This window comes from Physella acuta, unplaced genomic scaffold, assembly GCF_028476545.2.
Source record: "Physella acuta isolate Inbredline_101_S28 unplaced genomic scaffold, ASM2847654v3 ptg000490l, whole genome shotgun sequence".
NCBI classification, from domain to species: Eukaryota; Metazoa; Mollusca; class Gastropoda; family Physidae; genus Physella; species Physella acuta.
The window spans coordinates 100,646-121,269 of NW_026732009.1; the positions used below are offsets into that span (position 1 = coordinate 100,646).

General features: G+C 35.1%; 3 protein-coding genes across 5 annotated transcripts in view; 2 read left to right on the forward strand and 1 right to left on the reverse strand.

Annotated features, from left to right (window-relative positions):
* Positions 1-5,041: 5,041 nt before the first annotated feature.
* On the forward strand, positions 5,042-9,140 carry LOC131944408 (uncharacterized). The gene is made up of 5 exons (XM_059304996.1): positions 5,042-5,966; positions 6,120-6,298; positions 7,465-7,546; positions 8,010-8,141; positions 8,480-9,140. The coding sequence occupies exons 1-5, from the start codon at positions 5,336-5,338 to the stop codon at positions 8,590-8,592; spliced, it is 1,137 nt and encodes a 378-aa protein (XP_059160979.1). The 5' UTR covers positions 5,042-5,335; the 3' UTR covers positions 8,593-9,140.
* A 1,720-nt stretch (positions 9,141-10,860) lies between these two features.
* On the forward strand, positions 10,861-15,050 carry LOC131944400 (uncharacterized). Its single transcript, XM_059304980.1, has 4 exons — positions 10,861-10,984; positions 12,428-12,508; positions 14,336-14,554; positions 14,977-15,050. Exons 1-4 carry the CDS (start codon positions 10,861-10,863, stop codon positions 15,048-15,050), a joined length of 498 nt encoding a protein of 165 aa, XP_059160963.1.
* The window catches only part of LOC131944405 (mitogen-activated protein kinase kinase kinase 3), a 63,625-nt gene continuing 56,883 nt past the window's right edge, over positions 13,883-20,624 (reverse strand). For all 3 annotated transcript variants that reach the window (XM_059304991.1, XM_059304990.1, XM_059304992.1), the window contains exons 7-15: positions 18,717-18,787; positions 18,474-18,550; positions 18,317-18,385; positions 17,989-18,174; positions 17,502-17,650; positions 16,903-17,028; positions 16,427-16,556; positions 16,137-16,311; positions 13,883-15,335 (exon numbers count right to left, since the gene is read on the reverse strand). In XM_059304991.1, coding sequence (XP_059160974.1) covers positions 15,101-15,335; positions 16,137-16,311; positions 16,427-16,556; positions 16,903-17,028; positions 17,502-17,650; positions 17,989-18,174; positions 18,317-18,385; positions 18,474-18,550; positions 18,717-18,787 — 1,218 coding nt within the window. In that variant the 3' untranslated portion in view covers positions 13,883-15,100. The remainder of the gene's footprint in view (positions 15,336-16,136; positions 16,312-16,426; positions 16,557-16,902; positions 17,029-17,501; positions 17,651-17,988; positions 18,175-18,316; positions 18,386-18,473; positions 18,551-18,716; positions 18,788-20,624) is intronic.

Below are 20,624 nucleotides of genomic sequence, written 5' to 3' on the forward strand. Positions count from 1 at the left end.
ATTTATCTATTCGCTACTTGTGAGGCTAAGAAAGGAACTTAAAAGGGCAAACAAAGCGTCGATGTGCTTCTATAATCCATCAGTACCGAAGTTGGGATGGTCTCAACTACATATTCCTGAAGCCTGTTGTAAATTACTCAAGGGAGCGAATTCAAATTATACAAGTTTACTGTCACATATTTTTTTGTAAAACAAAAAGAAGTAAACGTATATAACACCGAAATTATTGTTCTTATATTCTTTTTGTTTATTTGTAGAATGCAGGATAGTACAGAATAGTAGTTCTACCAATACAACAAACGCACATTTTACATTGTAAAATCACAATGGATTAGGGGCCCCTAACCAACGCGATAAAGAATCAAAAGTCGTCTTAATATATATCGGCCTCTCGCGCAATGGACTGACTTTTTGTTTCAAAAGAATTTTGCCGACAACAGCGTGTGTTTGATTGTAGGAGAAAGAGGACTCGGCTTTCACTATTGTATAAAAACAAAGGGAAAATGAATATAAAAGAGCGTGGGGTGCAGTGTTTCTTCCAGACTTTTTTCTCCGGGGGGGGGGGGGGGGCACTTGAAATCTTCGGGGGGGGCGGTAAACTTTCTTCGGGGGGGCGGACACTGTTAAAAGTATATATTTTCTATATAAATTATATAAATTTCATTTCGTTCGGGGGGGGCGGTAAAAAATTTTCGGGGGGGGGGGGGGGGGGGGCTTCGCCCCCCCGAAGAGATGCCTGGAAGAAACTCTGGTGGGGTGGTGTCTATAAAATAAAGATAATCCAACCTGCAGCTACAGTATTCTTTTTACAAAACAACCATCAAGTCAAAAATGGATCAAAATTATTTTTTTTAATCATAAAAAAATTAATTATGGTCGGCTTTAGTCCCCCTCAACGACCTGACGGCGGAGTCTGGCAATGTAGTCAGAGTTTCTTCCAGGCATCTCTTCGGGGGAATTACGAAAAATTTTTACCGCCCCCCCCCCCCCCCCCAGAACGAAATGAAATTTATATAATTTATATAGAAAATATATACTTTTAACAGTGTCCGCCCCCCCCCCCCCCCGAAGAAAGTTTACCCCCCCCCCCCTCGAAAATTTCAAGTGCCCCCCCCCCCCCCCCCCCGGAGAAAAAGTCTGGAAGAAACACTGATTGTAGTTCCGCCCATAAGGCGGTCATGTCGCTATCATTAAACCGGTTATTACTGCTTCTTTAACGAGTACAATTTATTCTGCATTTGTTGTTGACTATGGCGAGAAGGCAGCGCACATCTGCGAAATCTGAGACTTCGAGCTGTTGTGTCCGTTGGATTCCACTTTGTTTCCTCTAACTTTTTTACTTTCTCGTATATACGAAGTATAGAGAAAGTATTGTAATGGTGCACAAAAATCACTTGAAATTTTAACAATTTTCACCGTATTACACCTCAGTCCTTCATCACATCCGAAGTATAGAGGACTTATTTTAATCGGGCAAAAATTATCAATCCAGATTTATCAAAATTAAGCGGTTTTATGCGTAATCCAGTCTGAAAAACTGGACTTTGCAATTCTGTCCGTATGTCTGTGTGTCTGTGTGTGTGTGTGTGTGTGTAAACACGATGACTTGAGTACCGTTACAGCTAGGTTGATGAAATTTCATATATAAGTATTTTATCAAAATCGTAGATCCGTATCAACTTTTGAGCGATGTCCGATAACCGGAAGTGGTACTTTTCCTACTTTGAAATTTTCAAAAGCCTATAACTTGAGTACTATTTCAGATAGATAAACGAAATTTCACATGTAAGTAAAAGATCTAATTCTCTACCTTCTGTTAAATTTTGAGTCATTTCCGTTGAACGGAAGTAGTAATTTACGCTACATCCGATTTCTCAAATAACTAATGTCAATTTTTAAAGTACTAATAATATTGCGCACTATTATGCACTTTTTTATTTAGCGTTCACTTGGTGTGCAATTCTTTTGTCTACGAGATTTTATTCTATTTTTAAAACTTTAAGTATTTAAAATGGATTAAAAATCATGTCTATAGCCCGAGTTCCCATCCCCTGTTTATTTATATAAAACTATTCGAGAAAGTTTAGGGGAGATCACTCCCGGTTTATTTACTTTCTCGTATATACGAAGTATAGAGAAAGTCTTGTAATCGTGCACAAAAATCACATTAAATTTGGACAGTTTTCACCGTTTTACTCCTCAGTCCTTCATCACATCCGGGATATAGAAGACTTATTTTAATCGGGCAAAATTTATAAACTCAGATATATAAAAATTTTGGCGTTTTATGCGTAATTGAGTTGGAAAAACTGGATTATCCAATTCTGTCCGTGTGTGTGTCCGTGTGTAAACACGATAACTTGAGTACCGTTACAGCTAGGTTGATGAAATTTCATATATAAGTATTTTATCAAAATCGTAGATCCGTATAAACTTTTGAGCGATTTCCGATAACCGGAAGTGGTACTTTTTCTACTTTGAATTTTTCAAAAGCCTATAACTTGAGTTCTATTTCAGATAGATAAATGAAAATTGATATGTAAGTAGAAGATCTAATTCTCTACCTTCTGTCAAATTTTGAGTCATTTCCGTTTATCGGAAGTACTTATTTACGCTACTTCCGATTTCTCAAAAATGCATGTAAATTTATAAAGTACTAATAATATTGCGCACTATTATGCACATCTTTATTTAGCGTTCACTTGGTGTGCATTTCTTTTTTCTACGAGATTATATTCTATTTTTAAAAATTTGAGTATTTAAAATGGATTAAAAATCATGTCTAGAAGTCTATATCCCGAGTTGCCATCCCCCGTAGTGTTATATTAGAATATTCGAGAAAGTTTAGGGGAGATCACTCCCGGTTTATTCATTATACAATCAACTCGTCAACGAAATACCTGTCGTATTCCAATGTGTACAATAAACGTTTCTGATAATTGCTAATGCTATTGCGTATCATTTGTATGACCTTATTGTAACATATCGTAACAGAGACTATTACAAAGATATATCATAAAAAACAGGCATAACTAAATTAGCGCACTACAAACTACCCTCGAAACTCAGATCTGGCTAATTTTTACTTTCTCGTATATACGTAGTATAGAGAAAGTATTGTAATCGTGCAAAAAAAAAAAATCGAGATTTTTACAAATCTCGACGTTTTACACCTCACTGATACGGAAAAACATAATTTTGCAATCTTGTCCGTATGTCTGTGTGTGTGTGTGTCTGTCCGTGTGTGTGTCTGTCCGTGTGTAAACACGATAACTTGAGTACCGTTACAGCTAGGTTGATGAAATTTCATATATAAGTATTTTATCAAAATCGTAGATCCGTATCAACTTTTGAGCGATTTCCGATAACCGGAAGTGGTACATTTCCTACTTTGAATTTTTCAAAAGCCTATAACTTGAGTACTATTTCAGATAGATAAATGAAATTTCACATGTAAGTAAAAGATCTAATTCTCTACCTTCTGTTAAATTTTGAGTCATTTCCGTTGACTGGAAGTAGTAATTTACGCTACTTCCGATTTCTCAAAAAACTAATGTAAATTTTTAAAGTACTAATAATATTGCGCACTATTATACGCGTTTTTATTCGGCGTTTGCTTGGTGCGCAATGTTTTTTTTATGAGATTCTATTCTATTTTTAAAAGTTTAAGTATTTAAAATGGATTAAAAATCATAACTATATCCCCAGTTACCATCCCCTGTTGTTTTATATAAGAATATTCGAGAAAGTTTAGGGGAGATCACTACCGGTTTATTTTCTCTGACATCATTAATCTTTTTTAAAAAGATATTGCACCCGACAGGGAGTTTAATTGGCGTCGAGTATAGTTTAGAAACGAAAATCATACACCGTAATGGGGTGGGGGACAAATTTAAATTTATTCAAATTTATTCAAATTTCAAATTTATTAAAAAAAAAAGATTACAATTGTAGGCACAAAGGCCTCTTTTCACATTGGCCGTTTAAACAAATAAAACAATTAAAAAACACATAGCAGTAACATAGCACTAAAAATGTGGGGAGAGGGGCGCCAAATTGAAAGTTCGCCCCAGTCGCCGGGAATTTCACAAGCCGATAAATTGAGTAACTTTTATGGGGGCGAAATTTTACATAATAAACCGGGAGTGACCTCCCCTAAACTTTCTCGAATATTCTTATATAAAATAACAGGGGATGGGAACTCGGGCTATAGACATGATTTTTAATCCATTTTAAATACTTAAAGTTTTAAAAATAGAATAAAATCTCGTAGACAAATTAATTGCACACCAAGTGAACGCCAAATAAAAAAGCGCATAATAGTGCGCAATATTATTAGTACTTTAAAAATTTACATTAGTTTTTTGAGAAATCGGAAGTAGCGTAAATTACTACTTCCGGTCAACGGAAATTGCTCAAAATTTAACAGAAGATAGAGAATTAGATCTTTTACTTACATGTGAAATTTCATTTATCTATCTGAAATAGTACTCAAGTTATAGGCTTTTGAAAAATTCAAAGTAGGAAATGTACCACTTCCGGTTATCGGAAATCGCTCAAAAGTTGATACGGATCTACGATTTTGATACAATACTTATATATGAAATTTCATCAACCTAGCTGTAACGGTTCTCAAGTAATCGTGTTTACACACGGACAGACAGACAGACACACAGACAGACACACAGACATACGGACAAGATTGCAAAATTATGTTTTTCCGTATCAGTGAGGTGTAAAACGTCGAGATTTGTAAAAATCTCGATTTTTTTTTTTTTTTTGCACGATTACAATACTTTCTCTATACTTCGTATATACGAGAAAGTAAAAATGGAAACCATGAGGAATAACAAGCTGAATCTAGACATAGATCTACAAGATCTAGAAGACTAGATCCAGTGGTCTGACAAAACAATTATTAGATTCTAGATTTTATTTTTTAAAGAAATAGGCCTTGGACGAATTCGCAGTTACACACGTAATTCGACTTCCTGCGACACAAGTGGGGTAGTCTCTTTTATAGAAGTCCAAAAAACATTGCAGATCAGAAAATGAAACCTACATGTACATTAGCCTACTAGACTCTGCAATACTCTACATATAGAATATAGATATCTAGATCTAGTGAGTACATAGATCTACTAGGTCTAGATCTAGGACCTAACTAACGAATAGATCTACCGTGACATAGATCTAGTTCTAGTAGATTTAGATTCTAGAATCTAAGTACCAGCTTATTTAAGAGTTTAAGTCAAGTGCAAGTTTGGTCAGTTACTGTGGTAACTGTGGTGATTCACAACGTTTAAGTTTAAATTAACTTACTACAATCACGACAATGGCCTCCATAACTCTGATAAATGGAATTCATCAATCAACTTTAAATTCTTCTTTATTATGCAAGATGTGCAAGTATTGTAACATAAGTCGAGCCTTTTGGATGTGGTCATCTTCAAAGTCAGCAGTAGAAAACCGCAGTTCAAAGACAAAGTTACTACAACTTTTAAATTATGAAACCTTGATAAACGAAAGCTCCAAAAGACTTTATTTATGTAAACAAACAGATACAAACAAGATTTTAAAAAGAGAAAGTTCATCCTCTTCAAAAAGCAGTATATTTAATGATGGTGTAAAAGATGAAGAAGAATTGTTTAAAAATGATGCTGAAATAAAATCAATATTAGATGACTTTAAAAAAGATTTTGATGTTAAGAACACTGAACAACCAAAAGATGCAGATTCAACAGTCAAACCTAAAGCTAGAAAGAGCAAAGTTGAGAAAACACAAGATTCCCAACTCTTAAATTTCAGTAAATTAGATTCTGATTCTAAGCCAGTTGAATTAGAATCTGAGTTTCAGTATGACTATCAGGTGGCAGAAGATATAGAGGAATTTGACTATAAAGAAGAAAGTGAAATAGCACAGCAACAAATTCGACCTAGTAAAGTGCTTCCCATTAGTCTAGAGCGTAAGTAAAGTTTATATTCATAATTAAATACAGTGTTTATTTTACTTTTTGGAAAAAATTACTTCGCTTCAGCTTGCTTCTACATCTAAATAATTTTTGTAAAATAGTTAGTCTTCTTTTTGAAACATTGATTTTTTTTTCTTCATTCCTCAGGAGGCAAAACAGGTGTTTTTGATGTTGATGAATTGGTAACATTTTTAACTCACATGGGAGCAGAAAATATTGTAACTATTCCAATTCCAAAGAAAGCTAGTTTTTGTGACAATATGGTCATAGCATCAGCTAAGTCGAAACGCCATTTAAATGCCTTAAATGAGGAATTATTATGGGTGGTAAGTAAACTTAAAGTTAGGTTAGGTTAATTTTGCCTGTTGTCCGTGTTGTTCCCTCCCCCCCCCCCCCTCCAGGACATAGGCTGCTGACAAGTGCTTTCCAGGCATCTCTGACCTGGGCTACTCTCTCCAACTGTCCCCAGGTGTATCCAATCTTCTTGGTGTCTTCTTCCAGGTCATGTATCCAGATCTTCCGTGGTCAACCTCTTTCCTTTTGCCCTGTGGATTCCAGGTGATGGCCTGTCTAGTTATGCTGAATTCAGGCATCCTGAGTGTGTGGCTAATTAATCCTCATTTTTTCTGGATCTCTTCATCAGCTGGCAGTTGGTCAGTCTGGTGCCTCAGTTCCCCATTTCTGATGGTATTAGGCCATCGTATTTGAATGATCTTCCTGAGGCATACGTTTATAAATTATTTTCTATTTATTTATGGCAGTTGTTCTCCATGTCTCAGCTCCACATTCTTATTCCAAAAGTTAAATCTCCAGAGCCCCAAGCATTTTGTAAATGCTACTCTTACATTGCCAATCTTTATTTTTGTCTGCTTCTGTTCAACAATGCTTCAAAGGTAGGTGAGCCTATCCACTTTTTCTAAGGCTTCCTCTGCCAGTGTTATAGGGGTGCTGCTTGATGTATTGACTGTGGATGTTCAGGCCAGGATGTAGAAAAATTAGCAACACTGTTGGTATTATCTTGAAATTGCTGTTATGTGGGAGATAGAAGGGCCAGGCCATCAGCAAAGTCCAGGTCATCCAGCTGTTTCCAGAGTGTCCACTATATATTATTTCACTTTTTGTCTGTTGATATCTTAATAATATTATCCAGTCAATGGCCAGCAGGAACAGGAATGGTGAAAGTAGGCAACATTGCCTTACTCTAGTCTGTACAGGGAAGGTCTCTGTAGTCTGTTGGCCACATACTACTCTACATTTTAGGCCTTCAAATGAGGGCAAAATGATGACTATTTTCTGTGGCACCCATAGTGTCTCAACAATTTCCATGTTGTCAAAGGCTAAACTTCGTGTGCTGTAAAAATAATGATTGTGCTTTGCTTTATATTTTGTTCATAAGCAAATACATATGTAAGTGTAAACAGTTATTCCATTTTATTTTGCTTGTGTATCATTGGGTAAAATTGAAATGCTCATCAACAATGTTGTGTTCCAGCACAAAAGAAAAAAGTCACCTAATGATCATCATCTGGTCATAGAAGGCTTTAACAAGACCCACTGGTGTGCCATGGATATGGGTTTGTTTTATTCAATATCATTGTTAAAAAATATTGACTTTATTATTTTTCTTGGAAAAAAAAATCTGTTGTCTACTTTGACAACTACAAAACATTTTTTTTTTATCTAATCTTTACAAAATATCAAACTGCTCATTATTACATCTGCTCATTTTTTATATTTGAACTACTTGCCTTTGTTTTATTATAATTAAAAACTTTGATTGAAAACACCATTTTCTTCAGATTTGTAAGGTTTTAAAACCTGAATAGAATAACTATTTCCTTGACCACTCAGGTAACATTGTTTCCTTGACCCCCTCAGGTAACATTGTTTCCTTGACCCCTCAGGTAACATTGTTTCCTTGACCCCCTGAGGTAACATTGTTTCCTTGACCCCTCAGGTAACATTGTTTCCTTGACCCCTCAGGTAACATTGTTTCCTTGACCCCCTGAGGTAACATTGTTTCCTTGACCCCCTCAGGTAACATTGTGCTGCACATCTTCCATGGAGACGCCAGAGAGTTCTATGACATTGAGTCCCTGTGGACACTGGGCCCTGAGAATGATCCTAAATGCAAAGAGCAGGATCAAGACTCATACATTCTCTCTCCAGGTGATATAGCAGTTAAAAGAAACAATATTAATAATTCTTAAAGATTTAGTTGCCAAAGTTCTAATCAATTCATACTTCTTACTGTTTAAGATTAAGTTGCCAAGGTTCTAATCAATTCATACTTCTTACTCATTACTGTTTAAGATTTAGTTGCCAACATTCTAATCAATTCATACTTCTTACTGTTTAAGATTTAGTTGCCAAGGTTCTAATCAATTCATACTTCTTACTCATTACTGTTTAAGATTTAGTTGCCAACATTCTAATCAATTCATACTTCTTACTGTTTAAGATTTAGTTGCCAAGGTTCTAATCAATTCATACTTTTTTCAATACAGAGGATCTGTTTTGGCTGGAGACCTCTAAAACAAAAGATAACACAGCAGATGGTAAGAAAAGTGAAACAGCCACCCCACCTGAAGGGAATGAATCCCCTGTTTTTAAATCTTAATTAGTTATCTGCTTCTGTCCAAGGTTTTGATCTTATGCTACTCTTATGTACATTGAAACATCAATGTAGACGACTTAATATGCTAGCACTTTATATAAGAATTTGATGGTGGCTAATCCTTTACTTGATTAGTTGATACCTGGATCTTTCATATTTTCAAGAAACTGATTTTAGGTAAAACAAACGAAATTATTAAAAAATCTTTTTACTTCATTAATTAATGAATACAGAGCTGAGGATGGCTCTTGTCTACAGTAAATAACTGTACAGCATTAAATACTTCAGTAAATAGGTAATTAAAATTCTTAGCCAACAAATTTATAATTCAAAAAGATTCAGTATCAACAGGATAGAAATAGAATGTATTTATCCCATCTTTTGATGCTCATGTATTGTTATAAAGATACTTATGTCACTATTTTCAATGTTATGAACACAAGGTGTTCTCTGATTGGCACATTGTTTTAACTAGCTGAAAATTATGAACTGTCTTTTATACTTTGTCATCTTCTGATAAAAACAAAACTGTTGGAATAAACTGCATACAAAAACCAGTTCTTGTTTTCAGCCTCGATTGTGAACGCTTTATTTCATTTGTGTTTGTTTTGTAACTAGTTGTAACTTTGGTGTGAACCATTTGCATTTTACACAAGGTAAATCTTTATTTCTTCCTATACTTGGCCTTCAGAATGATGTATTCAGCAAGATGAAATTGTTTTTCTAAGTAAACTGGGTAGAACAGGCAGTAGTGAAAAGTTTGATTCTTACATTCAGAACCTGATCTACAACTGTAGTAAACACTCAAGCACTAAAGGGAACAATGAAGTCAGGGCAAGAGACCTTGAGAAGTGCTGTAGTATAAACTGTGACAGTCTTGAACAAAAAGTTTGAAAATACAAGAAACAAATTTTTTTACCTTTTAGTATTTTTTATTATTATACAAAAAGTCGGTGTTTATAAGTGATGAGAGCAATATAAATGACAGAAAAAAATTTAAAATGGTCAATAAATTCATGCATGTCAGCATCAGTAATTTAATAGTTAAGGCTTTGTTGAAATAAACATAAACAAAGGGAGAGAACTAAGATGTGATGACAAACATATCTAAAATAATAAAATTTAACATCACATTCTAAACACTAAGAAATTATTCAACAATGTTACTCGCTTCATTTACAAAGGCAATAAATCACAAGTTTTAAAAATCACCATAAATTCTTAAACTTTTTCTACTATTATTTTTTAAAATTAATTATAGGCTACATTTAAAGCCCTTATCTATAAATAATTTGAGTACAAAGTTGGACCATATCACCAGTTAATTTGACAACTTAATTATAACAATATAATTTTTTCTTCACAGCTCTTTTGTTTTACTTCTTGTGATACTAGAATTGTTAATTTTTTCAAAATATAGACAGTACGTTAAAAAATTGGAAGCTTTTAGTAAAAAAAAAAAAAATTGTAGAGTAGCACAAATGTATTGGACAACATCAGTTAAAAAGCATCACTTTGTACTAAAATATAATGCATCTTTGAGTCAATTAGTCATTGCTAAATATAGAAATAGGACAAAAACTTGCAATGTGACAAATAGAATCAAATTAAGAAATATAAAATATCGCAAGAATATAATTAAAAATTCACAGGTATTGTTTTGTAACATTTGTTTTATACTTTAAATATGACTTAAAATAGATTTTATCAGGTACTTTCATATTGCATAGCTGTGATAATTTTATTGGACCATCTTGATTATGTTAATCATGTATTAATTGATCTGTTGCTTGTGTTTTTGCTCAGAGAAACTTAGTTGCAGCATTTCTAAAATTACATACACATTTACTCAACAAAGTATGTGACTTTGTAAGAGCATTAAGATGGCATGCCGCGCTACTATCCAAAGCTAACCCCCTTTTGCACAAGAGATCCATATATATATATATATATATATATATATATATATATATATATATATATATATATATATATATAAAAATAAACCCCAGCTGCTGAACTTGGGCTAATGAAACCTCAGCAGAAATCACTTAGTTATATAGGATATATAATTTGGCTTCATTTTTGTTTGTGATTTTACTAGATACTTTAGTTGGACTCAGTCATTCAACTAAATAGGATACATTGGTTTGGTTTGGTTCCTGGTTCAAGTAGAGACAATGATCAAGTATTTTAGTCACATAATGAAACCATGTAAATTACCCGCCTACTAGCCAGACATGGACCTAACCTCAAGCATACAATGTAAACATGACATACTGTACAAGTCCATTTTTATATCGAGTCAATGAATATTATACAATACATGATGCTATAGAGTTCCTGACAGCAGATTCACCCATGAACAAATGGTCTAGAGCTATGACAAGTGCTGGTGATTATTCATGAAAAACAAAACATCTGCCATTTTTGTACATCATAATAATGTGAATTTGTCTGAAGATCACAGTCATTCATAAAAAAACAAATAAATTCACCCAAGCAAAGAGTCCTGAAAAATTGAACCAGATAATTATGACAGACAGAAATTATTTCTATACGCAATGAAACAGTTTCAAACAATAAGTTTGTTTAAAATGATTCATCCAATGCATAGAGCTGTGGGTTGAAATTATAAATAATTTATCAGCCGCAACAATAAGTTATATAGAGAAAATGAATTACAAAATATTTTTTTTTTATCTACAAATAAAGGCACTTGCGGGTATTTCATTAAATATATTGCATTTATAAAAAAAAAAAATTAACTTAAGGTACGCTGTTTATCAGACTAACAGACGATGTTATAACTAACTGTGTTTCTTACACTCTGTTGTAAGGTGTGCCTAAGGTTCTTAGATAAAAATCTCAAGGTAAAGCAAGAGACTGAATGGTATGGTGGATCTGAATGATCACACACAATCAACTAAAAGATGTGCTGGTTGGGGAATAGTTCATACTCCTATATCAGGGACAGATGCTAGAGAGTGTATCAGGGCTGGGATGATGTTTGATGACAACCAACCACTGCTAGTGTAGGACAAACAACCACTGCTAGTGTAGAGGGTTGGTTTATAACAACCAGCCTTTGACAGAGTAGAGGGTTGGTTTATAACAACCAATCTCTGATAGTGTAGAGGGTTGGTTTATAATAACCAGTCTCTGATAGTGTAGAGGGTTGGTGTATGACAACCAGTCTCTGATAATGTAGAGGGTTGGAGTATGACAGTAAAATTGACAACCAGTCTCTGCTAGTGTAGAGGGTTGGTGTAAGCAGAAGTTCAGGTACAGTGATAGCATATCTTCACAAAATCAAACAGGACTGATTTACTTCCATGATCTACACAGACAAGGTAATGTACACAGACATAATTAAAAAAACATCAGATGATTATAAATGCTGTACAGACTATGCTACCAATAAATTAAAATATATCTCCACTATCTAGAATTTACATTCCCACAAGTTGCATAGAAAACAATCTGAAAAGTTATTGTACAAGTAGGATTTAAATGCTAGCTGTCCTGATCCAACTACACACAGGACAACAAGAGTGTTCCCCCCTTAAGAGAGGGGTGAAAGTTTTAAATCAAGTCTAAACTTTTATTCATTCAAAAATGTTTTTAAAATAGACATAACAGGGAGACAACTTCTGCTAACTACATTAACACAAAGAAACGCAATGCTTTAAATAACAATAAAAATAAAACCTGTTTTAGACATTATTTCAGACTTTAAAGTTACACTACCCACAGAAAACAAGTGCATGCCAGTAATATTTGTTTACCTAGGTAAAAAAGGAATGTGCATCAAACCAAAACTAATTTTCCCAAATAGTTTTTGTTACTAAAGCTGAGAGTCGTGTTAGTGTGATCAACAAGTTAGTTCCCATACCTGACCAATGGGTGACCATTGCTGGTGAGAAACATTATGTACATACTTATCCCAAGTTGTTATAAAACATCAAATAAACATTTACAGTCAACACACATTTTATCATACACTAAATTAAGTAAATTATTTTTAAGTTCTTGTTATTTGCAGATGAATGCAATCTAAAAATAAATTATTCAGCTGAAACTATAAGCAGTTAAATGCTAATCTTTGAGCACACAAATACTAAAATAGTATTTATATAACTTAAAGTGGACATTCTTAACTCATTGCATCATTTAAGCTTTTTATGAACATTGAATATTTTGCCATTGCATCATTTAAGCTTTTTATAAAAATTGAATATTTCACTGCATTTCAACTTTTTAATGGAAACTCCTCATGAAGAACAGTGATCAGAATTAAGATTTGTTTTTTACATTTAAATAAAATTAAGTACATCATGCTAGATGGAAGTTGTGCTATTTTGTTATCAATCTTATTTTTAAAATAAGTTGCACCATGTTAAAATTTTAAGTTGATAAAATGTTTTGTTTTCTTGACTGAATAAAACTTGGTTAAAAATAACTATTATTTTAAAAAAATTGTTTATGGCACATGCAATTGTAGAATAAAAATTAGATTGCTAAAAAGAATTAGGGTAAAACTTTTTTTAAATATTACAACCTGATCAGATTTTAAAATAATTTGGCCACATTAAACTCTGTTTCTTTAAGTTTAAACAAAAATATTTTTTATACCAGCAACTGTAAATAGATGTTTGAAAAATGGTACAAGCAACAGATTGAAAACTAGAAGTATCACATTTTTGATTATGCTTCAACATGCTAAGTATATACAAAGCTAACAGGTTGCCTCCTATAGAGTAAGTTTTATTATGATTAAACAGCACTGAAGACCAGCAGTATGAAAATGTTATAGACAGCCTGAAGCAAGGGACAGAGGTAACACTGCTACATGGTAGACATGAATGAAAGTGGCTGTTCCAACAAGTGGTTCCACACACACTGCTACATGTTGTACATGAATAAAAGTGGCTGTTCCAACAAGTGGTTCAACACACACTGCTACATGTTATACATGAATAAAAGTGGCTGTTCCAACAAGTGGTTCCACACACACTGACATGTTATACATGAATAAAAGTGGCTGTTCCAACAAGTGGTTCAACACCAGGGTAACAGACACAGTTCAAACCTTGGAGAATCACATTTTAGAAAACACATTTAATTTAAAAATGTGTTTAGATAAAAAAAAATCCATTTAATTAACAGTTTTAAATTAAAATGTAATAACTGCTAATATTGTTTAGTATTGCGAATTCCTGTGTTAAACTGCTAGAATTTATCTGCTTTTTATTTAAACATCAATCTCTTCACAGCAATGAATAGTTTCATTTATTTGTTGAATAGTTTCATTTATTTGAATGTTGATTAGTATAGTTTTATATAAAAAAAAAAGACATTGCACGTTAGTAACACAGTTAAAAATGTGCAGAGCTACATAAACAGAAGAGTTCCAATAGTTTTAAGTAGATTTGAGTCCACCTTCTCTTTGTATTGCCTCAGTCACCCACCTTCTACATACCAGACACACACACTGAGAGCTGACATGTGCATAGAATCTAAGCTTCTAACATAAATAATGCAGTTTTTTTTTGGTCAAAATTATGTCAATCCTTTTAAAGAAATAAGTGTATGGCAAAGAGTGAACAATGCGGTAGAACATTGTTGGAGGCTGGTCAAATAGGGACCACTGGTGAAGACACAGATGAAAGTTTGATTCAATGAACACTCAATGAAATCAGCCATCAGGATAGTTGTATTCATGTGATGAATGATCTTGTTACAGGTGTACATTCAGATGATCTTGTTACAGATGTACATTCAGATGATCTTGTTACAGATGTACATTCAGATGATCTTGTTACAGATGCACCTTCAGATGATCTTGTTACAGATGTACATTCAGATGCTCTTGTTACAGACGTACATTCAGATGATCTTGTTACAGATGTACATTCAGATGATCTTGTTACAGATGCACCTTCAGATGATCTTGTTACATACAGTTGGTATGATCTTATCATTCATTCATCTGAAAGCTCACACTGATATAAAAAAATATGGAGACAAGAATCCCAGTGTTATCCACAATAAGAGAACCACTAGAAATATTATCCGTAAGTATCCAACCTTCATGAGTGTGCACAAAACATGATCCATCACACAAAAATATATTATGGCAATTCTATTTTGTATACTGAATAAATTTTTCATTGAAGGCAAAATGTCGCTTCAGTTCAGGTAAAAAATAAATGAGTAATGAATCAGCTGCATAGCCTGAAGTCACATGACCCGAGTCACATGACTGGCACCATGTTTATGTTTGTTATGCAGTTTTAAGTATACAACAACTTCCAATAACAGGAACGACCCTTGGCATAAAAGTGAAACACAGTAGTCAAATTATTGTAATATAAACATTTCCAGGCACAGAACTTTATAATCCAAACTTTGAAACAATGGATCCAACACACTGGAGTAATCCCAATTGGCAAAACTAGTGAAAATTTTGTACACAAATTTGAGAAATCCTAGGGAAAACACACCATCATTAAGTCAAGTCTTTCACAAATCTATGATCCATTAAATCCTCTGCTGAAGGCCTCTTAGTGGGAGTTCGCTGAAATGTTAAAGCAAGGAAGTCCTTCACCAGCACACTGGTCCCTGCAGGAAGCTCGTACTTGGGTGTGGCGTTGGTGGCTATCTGGAACATGGCTGCGAATGGCTCGTAGTCTGCATAGGGTGGTTTCAGCGTCAACATTTCCACGACAGTACAGCCCAGGCTCCTGAAAATATAGGTGTACCAGGTGAGTCAATGACATGGACAATATGGTGTATCAGGTGAGTCAATGACAGGGACAATAAGGTGAGTCAATGACATGGACAATAAGGTGTACCAGGTGAGTCAATGACATGGACAATAAGGTGTACCAGGTGAGTCAATGACATGGACAATAAGGTGTACCAGGTGAGTCAATGACATGGACAATAAGGTGAGTCAATGACATGGACAATAAAGTGTACCAGGTGAGTCAATGACATGGACAATAAGGTGTACCAGGTGAGTCAATGACATGGACAATAAGGTGTACCAGGTGAGTCAATGACATGGACAATAAGGTGTACCAGGTGAGTCAATGACATGGACAATAAGGTGAGTCAATGACATGGACAATAAAGTGTATCAGGTGAGTCAATGACATGGACAATAAGGTGTACCAGGTGAGTCAATGACATGGACAATAAGGTGTACCAGGTGAGTCAATGACATGGACAATAAAATGTACCAGGTGAGTCAATGACATGGACAATAAGGTGAGTCAATGACATGGACAAAAAGGTGTACCAGGTAAGTCAATGTAACTTACAGAAAGTAAATACACCGAATATATACAAAATGGAAAATACAATATAAAAAAAAGAAATTTGCATACATAACAAAAAAGGAAACTACACATGTACAAATATAAAAAATTGGGAAGGAGCACAAAAATAAAACAACCAAATAACTAGACCCTCATATTTCTAATCCCAGACTACTCTAACCCTAACCACGTTGCAAGGTAAAAATATCTCCACTAACTCACCAAACATCAGCCTTACGACCATAACCATCACCACTTATAACCTCAGGCGCCATCCAATGTGGAGTCCCTATGGCAGTCCTCAGGCCTGTGGCGCTAGTGATGGTCTGAAGACGTTTTGATGCTCCAAAGTCTCCCAGCTTCACATTGCCTTGTGTGTCTCGAAGTACATTCGCAGCTTAAAGCATACAATAGCACATTTTTAATCAATCAGCTGATTATATCATACAAAAAACATTTTTAAATCATAAATTTATATAAATTATATAAATTTAAAAAAACTTTGAATCTACCTTTTAAGTCTCTATGGACGATGACATTTTTATGTAAGAAAGCTAGGCCTTGGAGCATCTGCCTAGTGTATTTACTAGCCACACGCTCTGTCAAAGGCCCGTACTGTTTTATATGGTCCAACACTGATCCCTGAGAAACACATACAGCTTTTTAAATAGTGGGAAATAAATTAGCCACAATGTAGAACACGGTTATTCTCTTAAAATAATTTTTATTTGTAAAGAAATCTACTAATAAGTCCTTTAAAACATTTTTTTTTTTAAAAAGCAATGTAGGCGAGGTAACGAGTATTTGTTTTCAAAATAACTCAAGCAACCCCATATGACATTCATGTAGAACTAACCTCTTACCCCCAGCCATAAATGACATTTGCACCTGTCATTGTATATCTGACAACGACTTAACCCAGCCAAATGACATCTACTTACCCCAGCCATATGACAACCACTTACCAAACCATAAGACAACCACTTACCCCAGCCATATACTCCATGAATATAGAGAGGACCCTGTTCTCCTCTTGACAGCCGTAGTACTGGACTATCCTCTCATGCTGGAAGTTTCTCAACAGCTGAAGCTCGTTTTCTAGAGCCCTGACTTCCTAGACACACAAATAAAATATTTTCTAGAGCCCTGACTTCCTAGACACACAAATAAAATATTTTCTAGAGCCCTGACTTCCTAAACACACAAATAAAATATTTTCTAGAGCCCTGACTTCCTAAACACACAAATAAAATATTTTCTAGAGCCCTGACTTCCTAAACACACAAATTAAATATTTTCTAGAGCCCTGACTTCCTAAACACACAAATAAAATATATATTACTACACACTTTTCAGAATCATGAATATCATTTCTATTTTTAAAAAAGGCTATAAATACATCTTCAATATAAATGAAAAAGTTTTTAGTTTATTTAAATAGTACACTATTGTTGCCTTAAAAGCTGGTCTCCGCGGTGGATACAAAAGTTATTTATTAAAAAAATAAGTCTAAACTACCTCTAGAAAATAATTACTGCATTTTTAAAAAAAAAGTGTGTAAAGTGAGATAAAAAAACAACAACTGACTTTTGAAACTTCAGCGTTCATGTTCCCTAGGAGTACTTGCTTCACAGCCAACTCTATGGATGAGTCAGTATCACAACACAGGTAGACCTCACCAAATGCCCCTGACCCCAGCAGCTTACCCCTCCTCCAGTTGGTTGGTGCTCGCGGGGCTGTGAACATTTATTATATAACATTTGAGTCTAAATACTAAAATATTTTAATAAAACTAATTACTTAAGTTAATTAAGGAAAATTATCTAGACTTACATTGTCATAGATAACTAAAATATTTTAATAATACAATGCTGATTCACAAATACCAAGTGTACATCATCCAAACAATAAGAAAAAAAAATGAAAAGTTTATATTAAGAAAACAGGTGTTACTATAAAAAAAGGGATTTAAATTAAGGATGTTTACACTGAGATAAATAATTAAACAGAGGTTTACATTCAGAAAAAAAACGTTCAGGATACAGAAGTTTACATAAAAATATTTGAGGTTTACATTTAGAGAACATGGGTCCACTCATGGAATATCTGCCCCCAGGGGAGTCCCAGTCCCCGTCTGCTGGGAAGCCGCTGCTGGATGAGCTCTGTGAGTCCAGGGTGCCCTCGGAGCTGTGAGACATGAGGGACATGATGGACGAGGACTCGTAGTCCAGCCTTCTGGACCTTGGAAATGTCTGACGACCTGAAGTCATATCAATATAAGCTTGTGTTCAAAAGTTGGTGCAAAAATATTTAAAAAAACATTTTTATGTTTAGTTCATAAAACATAGGTCATGAATTTAATTTGTGATTTTTTTGACAATATTCATGCGAGAAAGACTGACCATTTATTTCTGTGTTTGTTTCCTGATTGTCAAACCCCCTGGGGAAAGTGCCAAAACGTTTGCTGCGATCTGTGGAGACAATAGACATCAAATGTACGGTCTGCTTAAAGCAAGCCTATACTGTGACTAATAAAACAAACCAACAACAAAACTGTACCTCGCGACTCCACCTCATCTTTTGGACCCTCCGAAAGAGCACTACGGTGTGAATCCCTCCGCCTGCCATAGGAATCACTGGGGTGGAAAAAACATAGATTTTAGTCACTTGCGTTACGAGTTTACAAATCACATGTAAATTTATGGAGAGTGCATGTTTGCCCACCCCCAAACCTTTGTGTGTGTGTATATATATATGTATATATAAATATACATGAATGTATATATATGTTGAAAGACTTACTGTCCGCTGATGTAACTGCTATCTATGGATGAAAGAGAATCTGACATGGACCCTTCTCTGTGGTGATGAAACTGTGGACAATAAATGCTACAGATGTTACACAGTATATAAAAGATATTCTTTAAAATAAAGAATAATGCACCACTATTTATATAATTATTTATCACTCAAACAATTTCTTTAGTAAGAGTTTTCAATACACAAGTTATATAAATAGCTAGAAAAATAGTGGTGCATTATTGATCACTAAGAAAATTGTTTAATTTTCCTCTTTTAAGTAGGTATATAAAAGTGTGTTATTATGATCTGCTTTTTAAATGGGTGGAAGAGAATTGTAACAGGGATCTTAGAGTGATCACACATTTAATACTTGTTTAATCAAATAAACTTTCTGCTTGCCGTAAACTGTTGTGAAAGGGTGTAACAGATGTTCAGAAAAAAGTTATTTACTCATCATATAAACTGTGATTTAAAAACAAACTAGACAAGAATCACAGTAAATAAATTTCAATGAAGGGGAATTTCCTGTTGGCAGGCAGCAAATGACTGGACACCTGCCAATCTGATGAAATTTTTATTTTTCTCTGTGGAAGGTTGCCACAGCCTTGAAGATTGTAAAAAAACTTAACAGTGCACTAAAGCTACACTGACAGAGGCATAGTGTGTGTGTGAGACTGTGTATTGTCTATTTTAGACTGGTTCTGTTTATGTTGTGTTAAGGCTTTTATTAGGGTACCCACCAAAGGACACAATCTCAGGGCTACAGGCACGTTTCTAAGGCCAATACAATTTATAGCAACACCTCTACAACTTTACACTCAAAAACACCTTCAGACACCACAACGATATAGATACCCCACCTTGCCACCCCTCACCAACAACACCTCTACAACTTTACACTCAAAAACACCTTCAGACACCACAACGATATAGATACCCCACCTTGCCACCCCTCCCCCTCACCAACAACACCTCTACAACTTTACACTCAAAAACACCTTCAGACACCACAACGATATAGATACCCCACCTTGCCACCCCTCCCCCCCCCCTCACCAACAACACCTCTACAACTTTACACTCAAAAACACCTTCAGACACCACAACGATATAGATACCCCACCTTGCCACCCCTCCCCCCCCTCACCAACAACACCTCTACAACTTTACACTCAAAAACACCTTCAGACACCACAACGATATAGATACCCCACCTTGCCACCCCCCCCCTCACCAACAACACCTCTACAACTTTACACTCAAAAACACCTTCAGACACCACAACGATATAGATAACCCACCTCGCCACCCCCCCCCCCCTCCCCCAAAACACAACCTGCATAGCTGCAGCAGTTTTTGGAATCTCCAAAAAATGCGAACTGCACTCAGAGAGAGCTGATTAGTTCCCCTCACAGAGATAACTGATTAGTTCCCCTCAGTTGTCCCGTGCACCTCACACCTCCTGCATAATTATTCGCATTTTTTCTCTCCTAATTATTAGCCTTAATGCAGACTGGGCCAGAGGTCAACGAGCGTATCTCCCGCCATTAAAATATTTTCACGAGCCGAGCTTTCTCACCTTGAGAAAGTGTCGACACATTTCAGGTAGGTATTTGCTCGATAATGTACACGTCAGTAACATATTGGAGAATACGTAGTTGATGTCGTCGTCAGCCAGTGCAACATTAGGGCAATAGACTAGACGTGACAATAGAGACGGGTGGGACAATAGACTAGACTTGACAATATAGACGGGTGGGACAATAGACTAGACGTGACAATATAGACTGGTGGGGCAATAGACTAGACGTGACAATAGAGACGGGTGGGGCAATAGACTAGACGTGACAATATAGACGGGTGGGACAATAGACTAGACGTGACAATAGAGACGGGTGGGACAATAGA

Coding starts and splice junctions, on each gene's coding strand:
- LOC131944408 (XM_059304996.1), top strand. CDS start 5,336: ATGGCCTCCATAACTCTGATAAATGGAATTCATCAATCAACTTTAAAT. Junction 6,299..7,464: donor ATGAGGAATTATTATGGGTG/GTAAGTAAACTT, acceptor GTTGTGTTCCAG/CACAAAAGAAAAAAGTCACC. Junction 8,142..8,479: donor CTCATACATTCTCTCTCCAG/GTGATATAGCAG, acceptor TTTTCAATACAG/AGGATCTGTTTTGGCTGGAG.
- LOC131944400 (XM_059304980.1), top strand. CDS start 10,861: ATGACATACTGTACAAGTCCATTTTTATATCGAGTCAATGAATATTAT. Junction 10,985..12,427: donor TAGAGCTATGACAAGTGCTG/GTGATTATTCAT, acceptor TTTCCCAAATAG/TTTTTGTTACTAAAGCTGAG. Junction 12,509..14,335: donor CCAATGGGTGACCATTGCTG/GTGAGAAACATT, acceptor ATCTTGTTACAG/GTGTACATTCAGATGATCTT.